General features: G+C 50.7%; 1 protein-coding gene across 2 annotated transcripts; it reads right to left on the reverse strand.

The window, feature by feature from the left end:
• Positions 1 to 22,160, reverse strand: VPS53 (VPS53 subunit of GARP complex). 2 transcript variants are annotated; one of them, XM_078379315.1, is made up of 22 exons: positions 21,976 to 22,160; positions 20,971 to 21,051; positions 19,327 to 19,376; positions 18,719 to 18,785; positions 13,708 to 13,794; positions 12,680 to 12,795; positions 12,092 to 12,211; positions 11,579 to 11,657; positions 11,003 to 11,146; positions 10,402 to 10,544; positions 9,885 to 10,026; positions 9,107 to 9,208; positions 8,808 to 8,902; positions 8,251 to 8,493; positions 7,239 to 7,386; positions 6,589 to 6,671; positions 5,875 to 5,953; positions 5,389 to 5,537; positions 4,728 to 4,797; positions 4,363 to 4,500; positions 1,727 to 1,831; positions 1 to 1,274 (listed from the first exon to the last, which is right to left on the reverse strand). In XM_078379315.1, exons 1-22 carry the CDS (start codon positions 22,126 to 22,128, stop codon positions 1,104 to 1,106), a joined length of 2,565 nt encoding a protein of 854 aa, XP_078235441.1. In that variant the 5' UTR covers positions 22,129 to 22,160; the 3' UTR covers positions 1 to 1,103. The 2 variants fall into 2 exon arrangements, with proteins under 2 accessions (XP_078235441.1, XP_072834690.2); XM_072978589.2 differs by having other exon boundaries at positions 9,107 to 9,211.
• Positions 22,161 to 22,947: the final 787 nt, after the last annotated feature.

Raw genomic sequence — 22,947 nt, forward strand, 5'->3', positions numbered from 1 at the left:
TGAGAGTCTGGAGCCAAACCTGCAGCCAGGATCGGCCCATTTATTAATAGAAAATGTACCACTTCCTCACCATCCAGAACCCGGGAGCTCGATAAATAAGAAGGAATACTTTACATCCAAGGGTTGTGTTTGTATGTTGGGTGCCTTTTGTTTTTAAGAGGGAAGGAGGAGATTTATTTACACTGCAGAAAGGCGGCCATCCAGACAATTCGTCCTCTTTAACAATCTGAGTTTCCTTCATTTTTGGAGGAACCTCTACATAGCTATAATATTATGGAAAGGCGTGCGTGTGTCAGCTGCCTTCCGGGTTTTGCAATATCTGAAGCCGGAGTTTGAGAGGGAAAGCCATCCGGGAGCAGCTGACACACTCCCGCGAGGCCTTCCGTTTGTCCTCGGCGGCCGCAAGGTCACCTATAAAATATATGGGTGGCGTCAGTCACACCCGCCTCGGTTAGGTGTCTTTTTACACAGCTGATCTGCGTCCCGGGTAAACACCTCCGTTGGTAGCCAAGTGGGCCAAAGGACCGATACAGTAGATCGCAGAGAGGGTCGGCAACGGGCAGCCCCGAGGCCTTAGTCCGGCCTCTACTAAAGATCCCTAATGCCTTCTAAATCCTTGGAGGAGAGAACAGAAATGGGAGACCCACCGTTGAGGGTGCGAGAGAGAATGGCTCATGCCGGGCTGTCATGTCTCCGGTGAATGTGGGAGGCACGTATTTGAACGCTCGTCCCTCCCTCCCAGTACAGAAACCCCACGGAGGAAAAGGAGTGTGTGTGTGTGTGTGTGAATCAGAAGATACAGGATGGATTTCTCTCTACCTGGGAGGATGTGCACGGCACAGACAGGAGACTCACCCGCTCGGGGTCCGAAACGGAACCGTCAACAAGGGTCAGACCCAGGAAGAGCCTTTGAACGCCAACAGCCGCAGGATCCACCTCGGTGGGAAAAACCGTCTCGGAAACCCCATGATCAGTCATGTGAGTTTAAGCCGAGGCACCTGGAGGGAATCGGGGAGGCGAAGACTCCCCCCCCTCAAACCTCCCTTTGAGAGACAGCCGGTGCTTCGGGGGTGTCGGGGGGGTGAGTGTGCGGGACTCCCCCACTACAGCCGTTTCTTGATGAGCTTCTCCAGTTTCCGGATGCGTGACGACTCCTGCTCCGGCGTGGGGGCGCTCAGCGAGACGGCGCTGGCGCTCTCGGGCCCCGAGGGAGGGGCCGGGAGCCGCTGGCGAAAGAGCTCCAGCATGGCGCTCTGCTCGCTCCGCTTGAGCCCCTGTCGGAAAAAGAGGCAGAGAAAGAGCCGAATCATCAGGAACAGGGAGGCCCGGCCACCGCTGGGAAACCCACCCGTATGACCACGATGACAACAGCCTGTTTTTCAGGGACAACGTAACCGTGCCGTGAGTTGCCCGGTGGGTGCTTAAAGGAACCAAGAGGCCAGACCTTGGCGTTTTTCTACGGAGCCCCTTGCCCCACTCTGCCCTCTGGTATAACCCCCCCCAATTGAATGGGGTAGGGAGTTCCTCAGGATCTCCATCACCCTGATCGATCCGCCAGAGCTACAAGGGGCTGACCAGAACCCTCCTCCATACCACTCCAATTCGTACCGCCACGGCTGACCCCCCAACCCCGGTGGTCCCAAAGGGTACAAGGAGGGCTGCGGGTTTCCCCAGGAGGCTCAGCCGCTCCTTCCTGCCCCCCCACCTCTCCCGGGTGCCTCCTGACCTTCATGTCCAGGATCTTCTGGAAGGTGTCCGTGCTGCAGTCGGCCAGGAGTTTGATGTAGTTGTCCACAAACACAACGGCGGGTTCGTGCGGGGCCATCACCACCTGCGGGAGGGAGAAGAGGCCTCGGTTGTGTGAGGAGGAGAGGCAGGCGGCCGGCCACCCCACCCCCCGGCCTCTCTGGCCATCAGGAAGGGAGTCACTCCAAAAAAAAAAAAAAAAAAAAACAAGCCCTTTGGGGCAGCTGGTGTTGGTTTTAAGTCCCTCTTTGGTGCTGGTTTGAGCACCGTGGACCATAAAAACGCTCAGGAATGCCTTCTGACTCCAACTCCCATCGTCCCCCCTCACCAGGACACTCAGGATGGGGAACTTCGGTTCCCATCATCCTTCACCACTCGCTTGGTCAAGATTTCCAGCCAGCCAGCCAGCCAGCCCTGCCCCTTTTGGGACACCCCCCCCCCTCCGATCCACTCCAAAACAGCCTCCCCCCACTGCACGTATCCTCTCCTCTCTTCTGAACCACCGTCAAACCTCCGTCCGACAGGGCATGGACTGGGTGGTTTCTCCTTGAGCTGCTTTGGGGTCCCTTCTGGCGGCTAGATTTCGGGTGTGCCTGTCCTTAGGCAAAACCTCGGCTCCCTGCAGAAGCCACAAACCAAATCACCTGCTCCCGACCTGCTTAAGGTTAACAGGACCTCTCGCCATGAGGCCCAACCAGGCCTGAGAAAACCACCCATAGAACGCAAGGGCCCTTCACCAGACCCTGAATTTCTCCTTGAGTTGTCTTGTTTTCCTCTTCCCTCCTCATCCCTTTTCCTTTCATGCTATGACTCTCTCTCTCTCTCTCTCTCTCTCTCTCTTTTTAAACAGTGCAAGCCTAAGAGCAGAGCCACAGAAACGTTTCCAGCAGGGGCATCAATGCTGTTTTTTAAAAAAATGTTGCAAAATATCCTGTGACAAAAAATACGGGACGATGCAGCTTTTCGTTCTGGTCCACCGAGGTTGACCTGAGGTGCCCGCCTCTCTGGGCCGGGCTTTGGGGAGAAAAATCGCCTTTTTTGGTACTACGCTGCAGAGTTATAGTCCAAAAAAGGCCATTCGCCTCCGCCTGCCTTTAGGGGCAGACACAGCCCACGACTCGCCAAGCCGCATTAATGGCCCCGAAACAAAAACTTTTTTTGGGGGGGGGGAAAGGCTCTTTGCCAAGAACCGATCCAGTGGGGAACAAACCTCTTGCAAAAACCACAATTTCAAATATCCTCCAATCGTTCCTCCCCTGAACCCACGGGGGCATGCGGCCACGCTGAGAAAACAAACAAACCAACCCAAAACAAGGGGGTGCAATAAATGCTGCCTCCCCCCCCGCATGATCTCACTGGAAGGTGCAAGAGGAGGAAGAAGAAAGGAGGGGGTGCCCGAATGCACTCCTTCACTGGAACAGACCTTCGAGAAAGCCAAGCCATTGTGGGTTCCCTTTTTTAAAAAAAGGAACAAGCCGTTTTTTTTGGGAAGCCACACGTGGGGAGGTTGGCAGGGAGGGGGGGAGAGAGCGCGAGGCGAAAATAAGAGGTTAAAGAAGGAAAAAATGCCTTTAAAAGGCTGGCGGTCGGATAATTTTCTTTTCTGCCTTATATGTAGCTTCTTCTCGACCAAAGAAGTAGTGATGGAGGAAAAAGCAGTAAAGCGAGAAAGATGAGTCATCGAAACCGGGGTGGTGGTGGTGGCGGCTGCTTTTGGGGTTGGGGAAGGAGGGCCCTGTTTGCAAGGTGAGACACCCGCGCACGCCCCCCCATGACACACGCAGCAGGCATTTTTAAAAGCCCCACCTTAGCCCAACAGACGAAGCCGGAGCCACAGAAAGCAACCCTACGGCGGGAGGTTCTTTTTACAAGAACATTTATTTTATGGAAAAGCTGTTTCTGTGCCAACTTTTTCCTCTGGGCTGTCTTTTTGAGCAACATAAAACTCTTTGTGATCTTTTGCCTGGTCCAAGATTTCAAACCCCGGGGGGGGGGGGGGGAACAGCAGGGAGTCGTTCTCAACATCGTCTACTTAATCCTTTTAATAGGAAATGTCCAGGATAGACACTTCCTGTGTTGAAAGCAGGCCGGCTTTGCTATGGAGATGACGCTTCTCTTTCCCCTGCAAAGCCCACCTGGAAAGTTAAGATTCTAGACCTCAAGGAGGTTGGAACACAAATGGCAGAAGCGGTCTTCTAATGACTCTGACTTCTGATGAATCAAGGTCTATATTGTCAACACAGATGGCGGCAGCTCTCCAGGGGTTTCAGCTGGAAAGTGGGGGGGGCACAGATTTACTACTAGTCCTACTTGGGGATCGCAGAGATTGAACCCAGAACTTTCTCCCTGCAAAGCAAGTGGAAACCTCACAGAGTTTGGGAACCTCCCTCCCAGTAGGAGCTACCACCCAACAGCAGACAGAGAGCACAGGTGCATTCCCCTAAGTTTTTTTTCTTTTCTAGATCTACATGCAGATTGATATTGTTAGACTTCTTTCCTGATTCTCTCTCTTCCTGCTTCTTCCTCCTCCTCCTCCTCCTAGCACACAGCTATAGACTCACACACCTCCGCCCTAATGGTTAAGGAGCCCTCCACACAATCTGGTTTAAGATGTACCTTGAGGATCATTTCAGCCCGAGTCATGCCTTTCACCACAATCTTCGTATAGCTGGCAGGAGCCTTCCTCACAACCTGGGAGCCGATGGACGGCAAATCCAGGAGAACCATCTTCAGAGAATGGGTGTCCAGAAGCAGCTGCGACAGATTTTAAAAAGGCGCAGGTCAAGCTTCTCTTACACTCTGATAGAGGCCTCCCAAAAATAAACTGGAATCATAATCTCTTCCCACACTCAAAAAACCCTGACATCTGATGCAACATATTTCAGCGATACGTCCTTTTGACTTTCCTTTCTCATCTTTTACCCATAAATATGGGTCGGACCAGCCCATTCCCGCGCGCTGGTTCTCTCTGCCTTTCTCACCTGTTCTGCGCCCACCATGCTGATCGGCTTGCACTTGAAGAGGTGATTAATAAATTTGGGGATGAAGGAGCTGCAGAGAAGATGGAAGAAATTAACACTGTGTTTTCTGCGCCAACGTCCAAACAGACCAAAAAACCCACACCAAAACCCCAAAGAAGTTTAAATGTTCCCACACCCGAAGAAATCTTCCCCAAAGGAACCAAGCACGGTTCCTTCCAACTCCCGTCGGACTGCAGCTCCCATCAGGCCCACGGGTGAAGGACGATGGGATCTGTAGACCAGAGACACACGCGACAGCCGCACGGAGCCCATCCAGGCTGAAAAGCGGCCCCAAACCTCCCTCGGTTCCAGCCGGCAGGAGGCAGATCTGGATTTTCTGGACCACGACGCCAAAGGGGGAGAGGCGACTCCCATCCTGGTGAAGGACGCTGGGAGTTGTAGTCCCAAAGCACACATCCGCACACACCGCTAGTCCCGGCCTCTACCGGATTGCCCCCCTGCCCCCCGCATGGACACAAAAGTCTCCTCCCAGCAAGAGGGGGGCCCTGCGTGTGCGAACGCAAGGGCCCCCGCTCATTCCCCGGGGCTTTCCTCCCAAGGAAGCATCGGCTGGCCAGCCGCCCGAAGGACCGTCCTGACGAGAGAGGGGCTCCCAACTCACTTGGCAAACTTGATGCAGAACTGGGTGAAGTACTTCCGGGTGGAGGCCAGGTTCTCCCGGATGATGGGGACGTTTTGCTTGATGTGGAGGATGATGGAGGTGACATACGGGCTCTGGTCCCCCACGTGCTCCACGTTCTGCCACTGCATCTGCCAGGAGCCGGAAAGATAGACGTCAGAACCGTCATCGGTTCTCGGGGCTGTCGGCGCCGAAAACCCTCCCAGCCGGCTTAGCCAAGAGACCCTTTGCGCTGGTCTCTGCCGTCACGTCGCCTCCGACCGAGGACGACCCTCTGGATGACGTCCCGCCCTCCGCAGCCCCGCTCAGCCCTTGCAAACGCAGGCCTGTGGCTTCCTCGAGGGAGCCCGTCCATCTCGTTGTTTGGTCTTCCTCTTTTCCTGCTCCTTTCCCCCTTGCCCGGCATGAGGGCTGCCCACCGTGCAGATTCCCAGAGAACCTGAGGCTTGAGGACTGCCAAGACTCTACCTTGCTCATGGCGGTGAGCGCCGGATCGCAGGCGGCGTCCAAATCCTGCACCAGAAGCTGGATGCTGTTGGAAATCACGCTGCAAAAGAAGAAGAAGGCGTTACTGGGTTTTCCCGTGACGGGGGGGGGGGGGGGCAGAGAGCACATTCCCCCTATCTGCACATCTCCACCGAGGTGGGGTTCACTTTTACCCACCCTGTACAGTCCCCCAAACCCCCCTGCATTATTATACTCCCACGTTAAATTAGGACGAATAGCAACAGCCACAAAACAATGTAGATAAAAACAACAGCGATCGAGAAAATGAGTGATTACATTTTAAATGAATAATTAAATAGCTAATTGTTGATTCATTAGGAAAATTATAATAACTAATCACTATAGTCCAGTGTGAAATTAATGTCCGTGGTATCCACGGGGGATCAGTTCCAAGGCTCCCACCCACCCACCGTGGATGCTGAAAAATGCAGAAGTGGCTAACTCTGCATATTCTATGGTCTCTGTCTCCCTCTAGTGGCCAGTTCTGGTAAATACACAACAGAAATACACAGAAATAGGTATTTCTGGGGGTGAGATTTAGTTTTTTTCAGTCAGCAGATAAGTGGTAGGTGGTTTCAACACAAAATCTCCCCCTGCCAACAAGACCACACACACACACACACACACACACACACACACACACACACACACACACACACACGGCTTCTTACATACATGCTGAACGTATCCATCTCCCCCATCAGGTTGATCCGTTCCACGAGGCTGGCGTCCACTTTCTCCTTGAGTTTTTCCTCCAGCTGTTGGGAGCAAGAGAGATGTATGAAAAATTTGGATTTTTTAAAAATTACTATTTTTTGATCCTATAAGGTTCCAAACTGTCCACATGCCTGAAAGAAGGCAGGCCTTGGAATCCTCTCCCAGCCCATCTAACCCACTGACTGTATCCTTTCCTTCCTTGTGCTCCTTTGGGAGAACGTCCAAAATAGCGCTATGCGGTGTGCAAGGAGGGAAAGTCTGCTGTCCTCGGCCCCTGTGATCCAGAGGTCTCCTTCTTAGCCCCCGGGAACCATTTGTCCTCATTTACAACGTTCCGGGAACCAGTGGGTTCCTATCTTTGCGGTCCCCAGATGTTCTTGGACTACAACTCCCAGAAGCCTTTGCTACCCATGGGGGCTGGCCAGGATTTCTGGGATTTGTAGTCCAGGAATATCTGGGGAAGTCAGGTTGGGAACCACGGTGATAAAACTCTGCCATCCCAAGGCTTTCCCACCCCAAAAAACCACAGGGGATCCTGTCCCCACAGGGGGCCTTCCAGAGGTCCCGGAACCCCAGTGGTCTTGGGAGGCTGCCGGTGGGCACTGTACCTGTTGAGTCGTCGCCAGGCAGTACTCCGCCGTGCTCAGGATGCTACAGATCAAGCAGAGTTCCTCCAGCGTGAACTTGGCCACCTCCGAGCCCTCTTTCTCTTTCAGCAAGCTGGTGATGGTCAGCCCTCCGCTGCTGGTGGTGGTCCTGGGAGGGGATTAGAACACAGAACCCCTTTCTTTGTGTAACGAGAGTAATTATGCGCAGTGTGTGCGCACGCACGCGCACACACACAATTGAAAAGCCCACATCTTTGAACCTCTACGGCAACTTCGTGAATTAACGGATACCGATCCCTTGGATACAGAGGTCCTACTGCATTTTTGCTCCATCCCACGGACAAGATTTTATGCACATCCGAAATGTGTGAATTTCTCTGAACCTGCCTTTTCTCGCTTATCGGCTTTGTGCAGGGACTCCACCGTGCAAAATAGACCCTGGCATGTTTCAGTGAGTTAAAAAACCAGCCTGCATTTTTCCTTTTCTTTAAAATCTGGTGGCACCTAACACGACGCCCTTTCAGAGGTGTATTTCGGGGGCACCCTGTTGGGGGGAAACACAGCCTCCCCAGCCCACCAAAGGGTAGCAAGCTCTCCTTCGTGACTGGCTGTCTAGGAGACAATGCAATGGGGCGGTTTATAGTTCGTTGCTTCTCAATCTGTTCTTTGTAAGGCTTTGGCTGAACTTTTTAAATACAACTTTCTTCATTCTCCTTTAAGATCTGAATAACAGACCATTTTTGGCTTGTAAGGTTGTGGTGATTAATAATGTAAGCCGCTTTGGGTCCCCTTTTAGGAGAAAGGTGGGGCCAAATTATTTTAAATAAATAAATAAGTCAGTGACTCAATCCAGCCAAATCCTTTTCTTTCTCTAAATGCTTTCCTCCTGCTTCCTACAGAGCGATTCCCCCCTTCGAGTCTTCTAGTTTTCAAAAAACAGACAAACGTTTTAAAATGAAGCAAATGGCCACAAAAGTTTTGTACGATTTTGACGCATCGCGTCAAGCCTCACTTTGGCAAGTTTCCGGAGAGAATTTTCCAGGCGTATTCGCGCAGGTACTTCTGGAAGATGGTGGTGAGGGCGATCATGGGCTCGCCGGTGCTGAGCTGCGAGCACTGAACCATGCATTTCTTATAATAGACAAAGAGATCGGCGCAGCTGGGCAGGACCGCCCCGCCTTCATCCACGTTGGGTTTGGGGGGTCCCTGGGCTTTGAAATCCCCCACGAAACGGTCAATCAGCTCGCCCAGGTTTCTGGAAAGTCGAACGGGAAGCGAAAGAAAACAAACAAACAAACTCACGTTAGAGACGGCGAAACGGAACTAGGATGCTAAGACTCAGAGGCAAAGGTGGACGGAAAGAGGGGGCCCCGTCCTTCAGCCGCCTCTCATCGCTCTCCTCCCTCGAAGCGACAGAATAAACTTGAACCCAGCCACCTTTCATAAGGAGAGGTTTTAGTTTTTTTTAAAAATTACATTAGGACCGTATCTGCAGGACATTGGTTCTGAGCCTCTCCCACCGGTGGTGATTTTTTTTTTAAACTCGCAATTCATTTTTTCTTGACTCACTTGTCTTGGGATTCGATGTAGACGTACAGGTGAGGTTCAAAACACTTGGAAATGATGCCGTGGAAGGGATTCTCCGGAGCTTTCGGCTTCTTGGGCTGGAGAATTAGGGAAAGAAAAAAAAAGAGGCACAAATTAGCTTTAACGGACCCAAAATCTCATAGTGCTGGACCTGGAAGGCAGAAGCCGCTGTCTGGGGCATTCAAAAGTTACCGAGTTACTGTATTTAAAAAGCTGCTAGCAAATAAGGTTTTTTTTTGCACACGATTGAGAAACACCCTCTGAAGCAGGGTTCGGCTTACTTTATCCACCTCCGCTTTTTCCGAAGGGGTGTCATCCCCCTCCGACGACGTGGTCTCATCTTCCAGGAAGGGGTTGGTGGAGGCGAGAGGCGATTCGGCCTTCTTCTGCCAAGAGGACAGGGAAACAGATTTAAGAGGGCGAGCCGGAGACGCCCCAATGATTTTTCTCCTCTCGTGGATAATCCCTCTAATAAACCTACTCTTCCCTGGAAAGCTGGATCCTTCCGGCTGGCCTTTCCAAAGCAGATCTGAGCTGCCGAGGGCAGGGGCAGCCCTGCCATAGGCTGGACTACAACTCCCATCAGCCTGGCCAAGGGTGAGGAATGCTGGGTCCTGTAGTCCAACATCCTTTGCGAGGGATCGGTTTTGGTTGACCCGATAAAATTATTGCTTTTTCTTCTCGACTTTGTTCTGAAAGACTGCGGTTTTATTTAAAACTAGCGTTTTCGTTCTGATGTTCCCTAAGGATTTTAAAACAAAAATATCTTGAGGCCAGTCAAATCATAATTTTCTGGAGCGGGAGGCCCACTACCTCCCTCTGGTTCGCTCGTCGCCCTCCAACCTACATGGGCTGCTTCCCCACTACCCCCCCGGACCCTTGCTCGTCGCGTGGGGGCGATCCGGATGTGCGCACATCATTGGGCACAACCAGATCCCATGTCCCCAGAGATTAACCATCATTTGGCCCCCAGGGCAAACTTGCTCCTTTCCTCCACAGGGAAAATCCCAGCACAAACCCAGATTCGAAAACCGGACAGGCGTCCGGAGCCCGTCTTACCGCCACGGCGTCGGACAGGGTGGAGCCCGAAAAGCGCTTGGCGAGGAGGCCCTCGAAGTTGGTGGTCCTCTGGATGGCAAAAAGCAGCAGCTTCACCTCGATCTCTCTTGCCCGGGTGCGCATGATCTTGGCAAGCTCCGTCCTGAGAGGTGGGGAAGACCCGGAAGATGAAGATGGACGGGCCCCGGCGGGTCTCCCTGGGCAAAGATTTTACACAGACAAACAAAACACCAAAAACCCTCCTCCACCCCTTGAACACACACAGGCTCTGTAGCCAGATCTCTCAACCACTGAGCTATCCAGCCAGCTTGACAAAACCTGAAGAGTCACGAAGCACCTTGCTGGAAGTGTGTGCACGCTTGGAACTATGACTGTCACATCGATTCCTTTTGGAGTGTGATTTCCCAAGTTCACGAGGACCGGCCAAGATTTCCCTCCGGAATAAGGTCAACGGGAGGAGAGAGAGAGAGAGAGAGAGAGCGCCACGCAAGCGCCCGGCCACCTCTCGAGCCCGCACCTGGTGATGTGGCAGAAGCCGACCGCAATGTGCTCCGTCATACTCCACTCCGGAGGGAACGTACGGCCGTACTTTTCCTCGTAGTCCACCAGCTGGCGTTTGATCCACGCATAACGCCGGTCAATTTTATCCAGCCAGGCGACCTGCGGGGGCGCAAACGGACACCGAGACAGAACGCCAAGGGGCTAGAGCGCTAAACAGGATAGAAACCTTTCAATGGAAAATTCTCAGGTTTTTTTAAAAATGCCTAGTTAACCCAAGCTGTCTGTGGGGTTCCAGCAGTGAAAGCAGAATTCGGGGCTAGATAGGTTAGCTTTCCCCAACCCGGTGGCTGGGGAGGATGGGAACCGGAGTACAACACAACGGTTGGGATGAGGCTGAGAAAAGCACTCGTTGGGATTGAACAGGGTGGTTCTCTTAGGCCCCGTCTCCTTGCAAAGTAGAAACCACGGGAAAGGTATCTCTGGCCTTCTCTTAGGCAGACCCTGGTGGACTACAACTCCCATCTGCCTCTAGCCAACACAGCCAACCTTAGAAGTCCCTGGGAAGTGCAGGACAGTTAACAACCAGGGAGTTTACTCGTGTCCTGTCCCCAACTCACATCTTGGTTTTCCTGGAAGAGGACCAAGTATTCTGAGAGGTGTTGCTTAACGAACTTCTTGATGATCTCCTGCTTGATTCGGGGGTCCAGGACATTGGCCACCAAACAAGCGTCCCGGAGAACGTTGGTGGGCCCTCCGGCCCTCTACCACGAGGGGGGAAAAAAGAAATAACAAACAAATTAAGAACCTTGATCATCCTGGTACTGTTTTTAACAAAAGGAGACTTGAAAGTAAGAATCTATCATCATTATTATTAAACCCTATAATTCAGGACAGAATGAGAGAGAGAGAGAGAGAGAATGTCAGTCTGCACCCAGCAGTTTTCACCTACATCAGGAACGGTTCTTTTGTAAAGCTAATGGCTCTTAGTTGCCCATGACAGATCAAAGCTCTGCAAAGCTTACAAGAGTATACAGTACTGCTGCTGGGACAACCCACTCACCTCTCTCTCTCCCCCCTCCCGGAGGATTGTTGGTTGTTGAGCCCCACAGATCCCGACTGAAAACGAGACGCAGTGGAATGTTAGACCATGTTGCGCAAGCAGGTAAGAACTGGGAATTTATTTCTTTGTTCACCTTTGTGCCTTGGGAAGGAAACGCTTCTTCAAAGTCCGCCAGGATCTGCTGGCCCAGCTCATTCTGGGCCGCCTTCACCCTGTGGAAGAACGAACAAGGGGCGATGTAAGCACCTGAGACACAACTGCGGGCATCTGTGCAAAACAGCCTTGGTGGCTGCTCCCGGGCTGTGGAACTCCCCGCCACTGGAATCTGGGCAGAATCTCACTCGTCCTTCCATGAGCAGGCAAAGAGCTTTATATCCGGGCAGTTTTTCAGCAACAGATTGGCTGTTTAGGGCAGTTCATCTTTGAAGTAAGAGTCTTACACAATGGATGTCCGAGTGCATGCGCTGTAGCGAAACAGCGCTAAACCGGGCAGCTCTGTGCGAAGGGTTATGTATTTCTTTATCTCGATTATTGCTTTTAAAAGAATTTAAGTTCTGCTAACCGCTCATCATCCTGCCTGCTAACATTCCTCATCATCCACAGATCTCTCGAAATCCTAAAAAGTAGGTTTCGTTCCTCCGGTTACCTTTCTGAAAGCTGGCGAATCTGTGGGATCCCCATGTACTTGTTGAAGTGTTCCAGAACATTGACGACGCCTTGAAGGAGATTGGCCACTTCTCCGTACTGCCTCTTCCGTGTCATGGCCCTGTTGTAACAGAGAATGGAAAGAAACGACAGTTAGCGTGGCCATAGGGTACAGGCACTGACCGGCAGTTGCTCTTCCAGATCCCGGTCGAGGAAAACTGCGAGATGCCATGACGGGGGAGATCCTTTCCCCCATGCAATCTGAATTCTGCAGCTCAATTTTGCAACCTGCATTCAGAAAACACGTACACCTTAATTCTTTTTCAATTTTAATACTTATGGGTAAATGATAAGCACGTCGGAGCCCTTTTACACATGAAAAAAGACTAGTTATCTAGTTTTCTGAGACTCTGCAGCCTGGATAATTTCTAGCACATCTGAGGACTAGAAACTTAACTCTTTTCCAAAATAAAAAACTGGGATTCAAAGGAAGCTGGTTTTCCTGGTAGCACACTTTGTGATTCTGCGGGTTGCCCCAGCACTGTGACATTTAACACACACACACATACCCCAATCACCCTGTACCTACTCCAGGGAATCCACTCCACCGGCCAGCATGTGGAGGTGGTTCAGCGTCGTAATGGAGGTGGTCAGGTGGCGCTTGGCGTGATCCAGTTGCTTAATGTCACGTGTGATTTCTTTAACCTGTTCAGATTTAAAAAAAAAAAAAGACACACACACACACAAACGTTGGATAAAGAGTTCAAGAAAACGCAGATATGCATAATAGATAATTTAGCTTTTGCTATAAACTCAGGATTTCTGGACTACAAGTTCCATAGTTCTTCATTCTGGGAATTCTACACCATACAGACACCTAAATGGTGCTCGCCTTGGAGGAAAGGCCTAAACTGGAAGGCTCTTCTACTAAAGCCAGGCCCGGGTCCATCCCGGCTTCCTCTTTCTGCCCCAGTGCTTGCTGGGAGTTTTCTTCCTGAACAGGAAGTTAGGCAGAACTAGGCCGAGCTAAAAGCCTCAAAGCCTTCCTGTTGAGGCCGTGTCTCCCAGGCGAGCCACATTTAGGTGTCTAATACGGTATGTGTAAGCCAGGCTCTGGGATTCAGAAAATGGTGGGGAAATAAAGTAACTTTTCCAATGCTGTACAAAGCCCATGTCTCAGTGTAGGTGTAATTATGGGACAAACAACGAGTGCCACTTCTCAATTATCGATTTGGGCATGATTCACAAAAATTAAACACTCTTCTTGATAGAATTGGAGGGAGTCAAATTGGAAAGGGAATATTACTGGAAAACCTTCACGTAAGTTCCCTAAGAAGAAAAGCTTAAACAATCGTTATTTTCCTATTTTAAACCAACGAGAGGTAGACGGGACGGCTTGGCAGGCCCTGTTTGGTCTTCTGGAGGGTTATCCCTCTCTGCTCTGGTGGCGTCCCTCTGTACCACCAAATATCTGGCCTACAACTTTCATTGTCCCTACACGGCATGAGTCATGGCAGAGGATCATGGGCACTGTAGTCCAAAAAGGGTGATCGGATTTCTTCTCCACGACCCACCCCGCAAGACTCTGCACCAAGGAAGCCCACACACTGGACTTACCATCTGCTCTGATTTTTCCGCTTTGTCTTTTATGTCTTTGATCTTGCTAAAAAGTTGCTGAATCGCCTTCTGGGCTTCTTCTAGCGCCTAGCAGAAAGGAAGGAGGGAAGGACATCAAATTCGGCTTCCGTTTTCAAGAGAAACAACGACTCCAAACACATCAAGCCTAGACCTCTTTCTTCAAAGTCTGAGATAACAACTAAGCCTCTAGTCCTCATGGCAGAGAGAGGAACATTTTAGGAGTTTGATCGCTGTTGGAAGGGGAAAAAAAACAGTTCAGTTATTAAACTTCTGCTGGATCTCTGGCTTCTCCTAAAATGAGGGTCACCTGTTCCTCTTGTGTCCCCCCCCCGGGGGGACCCTAAAAACGGCCTCCAGGAGACCAGAGAGCCTCCAGAGATACAGGTTTGGTGCCTGGAGAACTGAAAAAGGAAGAGGAGCGAATCCGTCGGCACTGGATCCCAAAGCACACGGCTGGATCCACGCACCCTCTCCCTCTGCCTGGAGGGTCGTTAAGAGGATTAAAACAGGGGCAAGAGCTACGTAGAGCCTCTGGAGCGTTTGGAAGAAAAGGAATAACTTTGAGAAGTATACAAACTAACGGCAGCCGCACACAATTTCTGCCAAAAAAAGCCAAGCCTCTGTTTGGGAGGCTTTATCTGTGGCCGAGCAGGCCTTTCCAGCGGAGACCAGCACACCATAGTACAAGCTTGGGGGTGGGGGGTGGGGAAGGAAAAATCTCCTTTTTTACCCTAAACGGCCTGGAATCCTGCAGCCACCGTGGCCGGCTTGGGGAGGGGAGGGGTGGTCTTCCAGGAGCGATAAACCGAGAAGCCTTCCTACTCATTTTTTCCTCTCCTGAGCTCCAAAGTGGCTTTTGGGGGGGGGAAACGCGCTGGATCGCAGCCTGAAACAGTAGCTGCCTAACTAAGGACCGGACTTCGCTTCTGGCTGCCAATGAAAATACGAACAGCCCAAACCAAGATCCCTCTTCCTGCGCCAGATCCAGCGAGGTCCCTTTCTCTTCTCCTTTTCCTAGAACTTGCTCGCTCGTGCTACGAAGACAGCCTGGCAGAGATCCCGGTCCCATTTCAAGCCTCTTAAAACCTAATAAATCATCCAGAAGGAAAGGAATGGGGGGGGGGAACCACCCGTTTTCACACCCGCTGGGTTGGTGCTGCTGATCCAAATGTCGTTTTTTAGAGCTAATGTAAAAGACAGCGGGAGGACCCGGGACTGGCAATCTCCAGGTGCTGGCCAAGCACAACCCGCACCCCTGTCCCCATCACTGGCTGGGGAAAATGGGACCTGGGATCCAAGAACATCTGGAGAGAGGTATGCAGGTCCCCGGCCCCGGCTGTGGAGAGGAGCTTGGCCAGCGCCGGTGCCAAGAACCACCGAAGCGGAAAAGGAAAACGACAGGCTTAAGAGAAACCAGAGGCCAAATCCAGAGCTCATCACGGCTGTGGCTTCTGTTCGAGAAAGTGGCTCTTCAGTTACTAGTATTGTTATTATTTGAAGGTTAATTTCATCTTTACGGAGCTTCCTGTTTTTCCTTCAAGCGCATTTCTGCAATCTAAGGAAGCAAGATATCCATGCGCAGGGGCTGAGCGCCTTTCCCCAGGAGGCTTTCCGATGGATGAAACACACGGAACATCACATCCAGGATGAAACACAGAGAATCAGGGCTTTCGTTGGCGGTTCGTTAAGACAGGGAGGTGGGGCTTCCAGATGCAGTGGCAGTCTATCTCTGAAGAGCAAGTTGCTGGAAAACCACAGCAGGTTTCCTCCAGAAAGCTGCTTCCTGCCCCTTTCTAGCATCAGAAGCAGTATACTGGGGGACACAAATAAGTGAGTTGTTACCTATTTAGTTTTTGACCAATAAATAATAACAAGGGCATTCAGACACCCCCCCTGCTCTTACCACTGTACCAGACTTCCTTTCTTCACAGTCCCACAGCAGTCCCACAGCTTAGCTGATTTAACACCACGTTGACCCATAGCAGTGTGGAAAATCACCACAACTGCTCCCAGATCCAGCTATGGAGACCCCAAACCCACAATATTAATGCTGCTGCCTGTCGGGGCCACCACTAAGGAGGCTTCGTATCTGAGATCTCACTGCCTGTACCCTGGAGGTTAAAAGCTGGATCTGGGAGCAGTTGTGGTGAGGGGGGTGGTGGGAAGAACAGGGACAGGCAGAGGGAACCTCAGGCTTGGAAAAAGCTCGGCAAGCCTCAGCCGGACAGGCTCTTTGAGACGAGAGAAAATGAAGGGAGGGCGAAGGGGCGGAAAAGAGAAGCGGTATCAGGAGGCCAGAGGGAGAGCTTTTCAAACATCAGGACAAGCTGATCCCAAAAACAGCGGGATCTGATTTCCCAGCCTCTGCCAAGGCAGGAGAAAGACATCTAGAACTGACCTGGAAAAAATAATAATAAAAAAACTTTGTTCTGCCTTGCAATTTCCTCGTCTGCAAAGCCAGTCTTTTCCCTTGTGTGTCTTCTTCTACAGCCCCCCGTGGAAAACAAGGCCAAGCCATACCATGATATTTTTTTTTCTAAGAAAAAGATCGGAAAGCAGGGGAGCCCAAAAAAACCTCCACTATTATAAACCTTTTCAACAAGTTTGGAAGGAAATCCCAGGACACCGCTCCTTGTTTGCTTCGTTTTTATTCCTTCTGCTACTAATAGGAAAAGCAAAACACGACAGAGGCTTCGAGGTAAGGAATGTTATAGCAACTGGATCGGTCCTGGGGGGGTCTCTTATTTCGCCCCCTAAATATGGGGGACCTGCCAAAAATAATCTGGCCAGGATATTTTAACTTGATTTTCCCATCCGTCGAAGTCACCGGTGAGTTTTCTGTCTGAAAGATGAGAAGCCCTCTGACAAAATCCAGAGGTGTAGCTAGAAGGGGAGGCGCCAGAAGGATGGGGTTTTGCTTTTGACATGCTCAGGAGCGTTCTTGGTATGGGATGGCAAGCCTGGATCTCACCTGCTGAATGAGCCCAGAGAAAACCTACAGGTGCACAGACAGGTCGGTTTCAATAGCCCGCTTTCCTGGCTGTAAGAAAGCAAAAGTGGCCACGGGGGATGATAGGACCTGGAGTCCACCAGAATATCAAGATGGTGCAGAGTTAAGGAGGCGAGCTACCCTCCTCTACCAAAAAATTAAAAAATAAAATAAAAGGTCAACAGTAGGGCCGTGTACCTCCCGGCACAAGATTTTTAAGACCCTGTCATTCTGCAGAAAGGTACCCGTATGGAGGCGATCCAACCAAGATCCTTTTATTTTTGGAAGTAAAGTGAGCAACGCCTTGGAAGGGGGTGGAAGAAAATCAAACTCTCAGCCCCTTGGCAGCCTTGATTAATTGAGCTATAAAGCCTCAATTCTGCTTTTCCATCTCCTTGGAGAAGGAGAGGGGAGAAGGAGAAAGACAGAAAGAAATTTTAAAAATGAATTACAATTATATTTCAACGGGATTTCCTTTCCATCGGGCCTGCAAGGGAAGGAGAGGCGAATTTCCACTTGAAGCCACAAACCCGACGCTGCCAGTTTCCTGTGTAATACGACCCGCTCCTCCGTCTCCCTGCGCTGACCTATTAAGGATGGAGGGTGGAAAATCCTCGCATTTTTGGTGGCTTTCTGCTTCCCCCGGAGCCAGTGCTCCGAAGCAGGGCTGGGGAGGGAGGGGGAAACCTGGAAGCAAGGCCACGGAAATTTGAACATGCCACGGGCAGCCCCACGCCTACGTGGGTTCCCCTTCAGAATCAGACATGTTCTATTTTTGCTTGCTTGCTTGCGGCCAGAGTTTTTTTGCAAAGGCCACGCCATGCCACTTTTGTTTTTAAAGAGAAAGATCAAAGAGCAGGGGAGCCAGAAAAACCTCCACTGTATAAGCCTTTTCAACAAGCGTTTTCCCCTCCCGTTTTCTAGACTCCAATTTCCAGATTTCTCTCCCCCCCCCCACTTCTGGGAGGCAACTTCTGAATAATACACACTAGAAAAACACGGAAAAGCACGCCCCAACTTTTAACAATCCCCAAGGAGGGGAAGCATGTGTAACCTTCTAAAGAAAGCAGACCACTCCATCTCTAGAATAATCTAGACTTGTTACTCTAGATTTCCCCATCTGGAATCAACTTTTTCCTGCCTTGATTTCCTTCCTGTTCCTGAGCCAGTGGATTTCAACTCAACACACCCACCTTGAAAGTTTGTGCCCAATAAAACTCCTCAGTCTTTCACTCAGTGAACTTTTAAAAGAAGACTCCTTACAACTTTGGATGCAATTGGAAATATATAGGTTGCAAGTTTCCCGCTGGTTTCTAGGCCCAAACCTGACTCAAATCCATGCAAAACAGAAGACTCAAAAAAGTGAGCCAGTTTAGCTGGAGACTAGGCACAACCGGTATCTCCATGAACCGGGGTATTCCATGCTGTGGCAATATATTACAAACCCTTATTTATTTTAAATAAAAGTGACAAATTCAAGGACAGTGCTTAAGAACAGAGTTTAACAACTTAAGACGTTTTATACGGCAAAAGCTCTTACGTATTGCAGCCTTCATTAAGAGAGATTTGGGGGCAACATCCCATGAATATTCTACTGTACATTGGCTCTGGTCACTGAGTGAGTATAGAAGGATTTAATAAAATCTAAACATCATGGATAAGGAAGTTTCAGAAGCCAATTTCCCACCCCAAGTGTGCACCAGAGTTTATGCCAACCCTAAAAAAAAAAAAATCACAGATAAAAAGAGAGCACATAAGAGGAAGTGTCTGGATGCCTGATTTTCTAAAAATGCTAATTTTGACTGGCGGAGGATGGAGGCAGAGAACAAGACTCGTGTCTTTCTGCAGTATGTGTATTAAGGCCAGAGGCTGAGGTTGCAAAAACGGCCTTAGAGGGAAGCTGCAGGACTCCCACCCTGCTGTGCAGAGATCGGCACTCGGGATCCCGGATAGATCGCATCGTCCCCTAATCTTTCCACGGTCGTCCGATAAAACACATACCTCGCGGCCATCCTGCCCGACGTTGGTCTGTCCTCTGACCACCGTCCGGACGTTGTCATCCAGTCGTCTACGAGGAAAGAAGGCAGGAGAGGCTGGTCAAACTCTCAGTGACGGTGACCAGGGCCCGTGAACTCCCCAGAGTAGTTCTGGTTATCAGCTGGTTACTGCCAGGTGGAGGGTAGAGCTGTTGAAGGGCCATTCACACTGAAATGGCTTATGCCCTGTGCCCATCCCTGGGGCTCGGGGGGGGGAGGGGGGAACTAAATAAATAAAACTCAGAAACACATGTTCTCAAGGTGTATTACCAGGACTGACCACTAGATGGAACCAGAGAGTATGCTATAGACAGGTGCCTTAATGGTTGGAAATGGAGAAGCCCCATTTGGGGGTACGGGGTGGGGGGCTGCCAGTTGCTGGTTTCAGCAAAAGGCTTCCTTGCGAACAAGAGGGCAGGAAACCCAGCCAGGGCTTCCTCTCTCAACCAGGCATGGACTTCATATAAACTGGAACCAAGTGCTATTCCCAGCATCTGCCGGGGGCGGGGGCTTGGAACCGATCCCCCGCGGATAACAGGGTCCTACTGAACTCTGAAAACCAGTTGCACTTGCCTTATTTTTAGCTTGATCTTATTCACCACATCGTCGATATTTGCCAAAGACTGGAAGACAAAAACAGAGAGACAATTCCTTATTTGCAAATTCCATGCATAAAACGGATTACAAATGAACGTAGGCATCTACGTTAAGCAGAAACGGTTTGCCTGCCTCGTACAGATCTATCCCATTGGCGATTTACATTCTTTCAAAAAAGAGAAAAAGAGGCCAATTTATTTATTTGAGCTGTCCTTGTTCTTAACCCATTACCATGCAAACCCCTTTTGAGTGCCAATTTTTAGAAAACAAGTAAAGGTATACAAAATAGAACAAGCACACAGTCCAAAGCAGGGGACCATGGATGGCAACCTCCACGGGTACATCTTGCATCATCTTTCACCACTGACAAGGCCGGCTGGGGCAGATGTTCCCCAACTTTGCTGCAAGATTTTGCCTGCGTTGTTTCATTACCTCTGTAAACTCCTCAGGGACACAACGTCAAGCATAGAACGACAATATATAGACAACAAAAGTTCTACAATTCTAAAATGATGATGATGATGATGATTAAACAAACAAACAAAAAATGCAGGAGGCCTTCCTCTTGCTCCATCTCAACTATAATTCCAGGACTTCCATCATACAAAAAAAAATATTTCCCACCAGAGATCTCAAAAACATTTGTTAATTAGAGATTGTTTCATTTGCCAGAATAGAACGGGAATGGTGACCTCCAGAGGAAAAACAGGGCAAAGCAAAAAATCAGGAATAAAAAAATGTACAGTACTGGCAAAAAAAAGAAGGAACGCTGAGTGATCGGCAGTTCTTGGTCTAACAAGTTTGGGGTGTTCTGATCTACATCTACAAAAGCTGCAGGGGATTCTGCAGCTATACATTGCTTTGAACAAAGAATCTGGCCCACCATCTAGCCGGACATTCTGGAATTGTCCATGTTTCTTCTCTACCGCCTGTAGCCTGTATAAAGCAGCAAGCCTGCCTGTCTTGGGAAACGAAAACATTGATTCTCAGAGGACTGGGTGTGTTTTATGGACAGAGACAAATCCCGGGGATTCTGCCTTCACTCCGTTTACAGTAGGACCCCCTGTATCTGTGGGGAATCAGCTCCAAGCCCCTCTGCTAATTCTCTGCAAAATACTGTACTGATTCTATCGAACACTATTTCAAATAGGGAGTTCTACGCAAAACATGGTCTCTGTCTCCCTCTAGTGGCCAGTTCCAGTCAGGACACCGTGGAAATATATGATCCAGCAAAGGCTATACATAACATGGTCTCTGTAACTTCATCTTTAGAAATATATATTTCTAGGATTTCTCTTTCAATATTTTCAGACCGTGGACAAGTGGACCAGTGGTTACCAATCACGCAAATAAGGGGGTCCTACTGTACTTCCTTTCCTTCAAGAAGTGAGCAAATGAAATTTATTCTCTCTCTTATAAGTTACATTTCTATCCGGCCCAGAATCTAGGAATGAAAAGTCCTTTCCTGTTAGAAAGGGAGGAGAAAGTTTTCAGGCCTCCGGCACCGTCTTCCTTTCTTTTGCTGGGCCTGGAGACCCCGAGAAAGAAACGCAGGGTACAAACAACGGGATGGCTTTAAACTCCATCCCATCACGACGCGGCGGGCAAAAAAGGACTCACCTGCTCGGTGGGGAAAAGGGTGTTGATGTATTCCACGGCGTTGAAGTCCGCTCGGTCCAGGGGATCCTGGCTCGGAAATACCTAGAGGTTGAGGTGGGGTGGGAATTTAGGAAGCCCCCCAGGGCGGAATTGTGCAACAGCAGTTGTGTTCAACGCCAGGGTGGCCCTGCGGCGGAATAAAACCCGACAGGAGGTCCCTGGGGGGGCGTTTCCGGGGGGGGAGCGATCCTCCCACCGACGATTTCTCTCTGTCAGGATCCTGGAGAGGCAGCGGCTGTCACCCATGGGTCCTCAGGTGGGCACCCCACAGGGCCTTCTCCCATTAGCAACTCACACCCTGTCCTACGAGTCCCCCCCAAACTTAAACCCCAATGAGACCCCCCCAAAACCAAAGGCACCCCATTCGCATTACCCCACCCTGCTGCTCCAAAGACCCCAGCCGCTGCCACCCAAAATCCATGCTCCTCCGGTCCCTCGCCCCACAGAACTGCCCCCCCTCATCGCCTCTTTCTGGCCTTTCCACTGCCCCACAACCCTCCCCACTGGAACCCTGCCGGGCTCCTCCCTGCTGGAAAAGGGGCTGGAGGGGGGGTAACCCCTGGGAGAGGGGCTGGAGGACGTGGGACTACCACTCCCATCAGCCCCAATTTGAGTCCAGCCAAGGATCTGGGAGATGAATTATGGGGGAAAGGGGTCTCTCTCCAGGGACTGCTTTCTTCCTCCCTTCACCCCCTCCTTTGGACTACACCTCCCATCATCCTTCGCCAACAGCCACGAAGGCTCAAGCTGATAGGAAGTGTAGGCCAAACGGGCCAGGGGGATGGGAGTTGTAGTCCGAAACATCTGGCAGGGCCCCCGAGGGTTCCCCCCCTTCCCCACTGCGGCCCCCTTTGGCTTGCAAGCCCCGCCCCTCGCCGAGTCCCCGCCCACACGCCCCGTAGCCCCGCCCCCCTGCCGTGTAGCCCCTCCCTCCTCCCTCCCTTCCCTTTTCCCGCCCCCTTCGACCTGCTCGATGGCCAGTTGCACTTCGGGGGCCAGCTGCAAGGCGGCCTCCAGCTCGTCGGCCAAATCCAGCTCCTCGTCCTCCATCCCGGCCTCAGCGCCGCCGCCGCCGCCTCTTTTCCGGCTCCCTAGACCTACTTCCGCGAACAGAGGCATTCTGGGACTTTGGAGGACCGCGGCGAGCGGAGGAGGCGGTGCCACGGGAGCGGAGCCAATCAACGCGGGAAGGGGCGGGGCGGGAAGGAAAGCGGCGGAGGCCCCGCCCACTTCCCCTCCGGGCCCCGCCTTTCCTCCCTTATTTGGCTTCAACAATTAACCCTTCATAGGGAGGCAGGAAAATAATCCCGTCTACCCTCTCCCATTCACAAGGCCAACCGTTTGTCTTTCGTGCGCTACAGATGTAAAACGAGCTTCCGATTATCATTTGGGGACAGTGGAACTTAAGGGGGGAAAAAAGTTTATAAAGACTACAATTCCCAGGATTCCGTAAGAGCGACTGTAGAATTCTGGGTGCTGTAGTTCCCTCCCCAAAAAAGTAACTTTTCTGAGTTCTCATGGCAGAGAACGAGGGTGGCCAGATAAAAGCTGGTAGAGTTTATTTGATTTTTAAATTCGCTTTTGTTTTATTTGAAATTATTGGAATCTGCAAACTGAAATTGATGGGGGCCTTGAGCGAGAGTCCCATTTGGTTGATGCTGCTGTTTCATTAAAAATATTTAATATGCATATTTCCTTTTTTTAAGGGTTTGAAGATCTTATTTGCAAACTCCCTGAGTGTGTGTGTGTGTGTGTGGATTCTTGTTTTTTCTTGCTCTAAAAAAAGCATCCACATACCCACTGCTATCAAGGGACAAGAGGTGCAATTTTTTTAAGTAAAAACTTTTTTTGGGGGGGGAATGCCATGTTTATTTGCTACTTATTAATTAAGCACATAACCAAGAAATAGAGAATAGGTCAGTCCTTTGGAGAGCCGCT

Source organism: Pogona vitticeps, chromosome 7, assembly GCF_051106095.1.
Source record: "Pogona vitticeps strain Pit_001003342236 chromosome 7, PviZW2.1, whole genome shotgun sequence".
NCBI classification, from domain to species: Eukaryota; Metazoa; Chordata; class Lepidosauria; order Squamata; family Agamidae; genus Pogona; species Pogona vitticeps.